This window comes from Salpingoeca rosetta (assembly GCF_000188695.1).
Source record: "Salpingoeca rosetta unplaced genomic scaffold supercont1.46, whole genome shotgun sequence".
Taxonomy (NCBI): Eukaryota; class Choanoflagellata; order Craspedida; family Salpingoecidae; genus Salpingoeca; species Salpingoeca rosetta.
In genome coordinates this window covers 12,501-15,899 of record NW_004754888.1, presented here as the reverse complement: position 1 = coordinate 15,899, position 3,399 = coordinate 12,501, and the positions used below count along the sequence as shown (strand labels likewise).

General features: G+C 56.0%; 1 protein-coding gene across 1 annotated transcript in view; it reads right to left on the bottom strand.

The window, feature by feature from the left end:
• Positions 1 to 156: 156 nt before the first annotated feature.
• Positions 157 to 3,399, bottom strand: part of PTSG_11376 (uncharacterized protein) — a gene marked incomplete at its 3' end in the record, with an annotated part of 4,182 nt that continues 939 nt past the window's right edge. The window contains exons 1-7 of the mRNA XM_004987569.1: positions 1,924 to 3,399; positions 1,687 to 1,728; positions 1,430 to 1,491; positions 1,123 to 1,256; positions 907 to 960; positions 644 to 744; positions 157 to 346 (exon numbers count right to left, since the gene is read on the bottom strand). The exon at positions 1,924 to 3,399 is cut by the window's right edge and continues 939 nt beyond it. Coding sequence (XP_004987626.1) covers positions 157 to 346; positions 644 to 744; positions 907 to 960; positions 1,123 to 1,256; positions 1,430 to 1,491; positions 1,687 to 1,728; positions 1,924 to 3,399 — 2,059 coding nt within the window. The remainder of the gene's footprint in view (positions 347 to 643; positions 745 to 906; positions 961 to 1,122; positions 1,257 to 1,429; positions 1,492 to 1,686; positions 1,729 to 1,923) is intronic.

The following is a 3,399-nucleotide window of genomic DNA, read 5'->3' as shown; positions in this document are numbered from 1 at the left end:
GGCAGGAAGTGCAATCGTATTATTCATCACGAACCCGGCCCCATCAACGACTTTCCGCATCCGAGCGGCAATCACAATCACATTCGCAAGCACTAGCATAACCATGACGATGATCACGATCATTGTAACCAAGATCACCATCATCACAACAACAAATCAGACCACCACGGCCACCGACACCATCATCGTCGCCACCAGCACCTGCATGTAGACGCCGAGCGCCCTGCGTCGCTCCTCGATGTGCTTCTGCGTTGTGTTTCGAACGGCCGTTTTCTCCGGCAGCGGCAGTTTCTCCGGATAGAATGACCGGATGATGCGGTCCAGCGCGTGGAATTCGCTGTAACGCCTGGTGTTGTGGCGGTGTGGGGGGTTGGGATGCCATGGGATGGGTGTTTGAGTGCGCGAGAGAAAAGATGTGCGAGAGGAGGTATGCGTTGGTGTGTATGCTCGAACGATGAAGACCATCCACCAATCCGCTCTCCCAGCAACAGTTGTTCAGATGAGCCAAACCCTGTACCACACGAACAAGCAAACCAACAAACAAACAAACAAACCAACCAACCAACCAACAAACCAACAAACAAACAAACAAACAACGACTGGCAGAGGCTGCATCGACCTCTCTGCTCATCGTGCAACTGACCTTGATATTTCCCACATGTTCCCGTAGTCTTCTCTGAAAACGGTGTTCTTGCGCTGCGACTCGTCTGGGTTGAGGATCACCTCCATGTTGTACACGCAATACTGCACCACCATACTCGCACGCGTGAGCGCAGCACCACACCATGGTGAACAGCACAACACACATCCGCGTACGCACACATCCGCGTACGCACACACACGCACCACACGCACAACACGCACACCATGTACATACACACCATGTACATAAACACATACACCCACCTGTCTACCGAGGCGTTTGACGATGGAAGGTTGCTTCATGCGTACAGAGATGCCCTTAGAAGCAGTTGAGGCAAAATGTGGCGGTGTACGAAGATATGAGTGAAATCTAACAGAGCTGATGCTGAGGCACCACGCGTTGCACACACACACACACACACACACACACACACACACACACACACACACACACACACACACGCAAAATGGTGTGCTCACCTCGAGTGAGAGGGTCTTGAGCGGTGTCTCGTGGTCGTCGGCGCCCGCGTGTGTGTCGTCGTGCTCGTCCACGTCCTCCGTCACCTCAAGATTCACATTCGCAGACGGATCCACCAAGTCCTCCTCGGCATCACCTGCAGGGAGATATGGATACATTGGCGTGTGTGTGTGTGTGTGTGCGTGTGTGTGCATATGCGTGTGTGTGCATATATGTGCGTGTGTGTGTGTCAGTTGAGGCTTAAGCTGGTATTCATCAGCGCAAACATGTGTGGATGCAGACGAAGGCAGCAGCACAACGAGTGCGCACCAAATACGGATGTGAGCGTCGACGATCGAGAGCGACGCTCCTCAGACGCGTCCGACGGCGTCCTGTACACACACACACACATACACATACACACATACACACATGCACACCCACGCATACACATGCACGCAAACACACACACATGCACGCACATGCACACACATGCATGCACACATACCCGTACATCGTGAGGGATGCAAAACGCAATCACTGACAACAAAACGTTGGCGAGGATCATGGCAAGCGCGGTTGCACACCTGTGATGTTGTGTTGGAGCAGCGGAGGTGCTTCTGTTCCGACTGCAGACAAGTGCACAGTGGAAAGTTGGCATGAGTAAGGTATTGCCGGGGCTCACTCAGACTTGCACCACTGACACAGGTCAACGTAACACGCGCAGACATACATGCACGCAAGTATTCACTACCACGCAAACACACACACACACACACAAACACAAACACACACACACACACACACGTGCACAGGCAGCTCACCTCTGTGGCCCACTGGTTGCGTTGCTGCTTGCATCGGACGAGCCTGTGCGTGTGTGTCCGCTTGCGTCGTCGTCACCGGTGTCAGCGGATGGCGGTGGCGGCAACTTCATCGCCTCCAGCTCCCGCGCAGACACCCCGACCTGCTGTGGTCGCCGACTGCTGCTGCTGCTGCTGCTGCTGCTGCTAATGTTGGTGGTGGCGTTGGCGGTGGGGAGGTCCCTTGCCTGGTTGCCGACGAGTTCGGAGAAGAAGTGGGGGCTCTCCAGGAACTGGGGGAAGAGCTCGGTTTCGAGCACGCGGTACACGCGCTGGTACGGCGCAAGAAACAGGTCCTGTGTTGGCGCAAAGTCTGGCTGCTCAATCTTCGCTCGAATCTCCGCCAGCACGTCTGGCTCGACGAGAAACCCGTTGTCACTGACATGCACCTCGAGCAGCGACTGGAACACGCGCTGTGACCGCTCCTTCCACTCGCCGGCGTCATCGGTCAGCGGCGGTGATGATGATGATGATGATGATGAGGTTGACGACGATGATGATGATGAGATTGACGAGGCTGCTGTCCCTGCTGTTGTTGCTGCTGCTGCAGAGGAAACTGTGTCCTCGGCCGCCACGTGAGGGGACGGCTGTGGTGCTGTCGGGCCGACGTTAGATGGCAATTGCGTGTCAGCACTGGCACCAGGCTCATTCTGCTGTTTGTGGTGGTGGTGGTCTGTCGCTTTACTCCGCGCCTCCCCTGCTTCATCATTCTGCGCTTGTTGCTGCTGCTGCTGGTGGTGGTGGTGTTGTTGTGGCTGGTGCTGTTGTTGTTGTTGTTGTTGTTGTTGTTGTTGTTGTTGTTGTTGTTGTTGTTGTTGTTGTTGTTGTTGTTGTTGTTGTTGTTGTTGTTGTTGTTGTTGTTGCAGTTGCTGCTCCTTGCGGCTGATGTTCTCTTGGATCAGCTCTGCCGTCCACTCGTCCACGTTCGTCACAAACACCAACAGGTCAATGGCGTCGTGCTCGCAGAGAAACGCCTGGAACTTTGCAAACAGCATCTCGTAGCGCATCAGCACGTCTGGCAGGCGCTTTGTCAGCGCCGTTGCGCGTGCTCGCGGTGTAATCCCCGTGAAGAGCCGGTGCAGCAGCGGCGTTGTTGACGGTGACGACTGCGCAAACTTGGCCGGGTCCGCGTCCGGCCCAAACAGGAATACGATGCGCGTGTTGATGAAGTCGGCGTTACAGCACATGCTGATGATGGGGTAGATCACGTACGAGCTGAGCAGGTTGTTGACAATGGTGGATGCGAGCGGGCTGCGGAGGGACTGCGCGGGGCAGAGCAGGGGCGCTACGCGCTCCGCCAGCGAGAGGCAGTAGTTCTGCAGCGCTTGCGGTGATCGCGTGCCGGGGTGTGCCGCCGCGTTCTCCCGCACCATCAGGCGCTCGATGCGCTCCAGTTGGTCCCGCGTGAGCACGCGCGATTGCGGCACGAGGTTCTTCGGG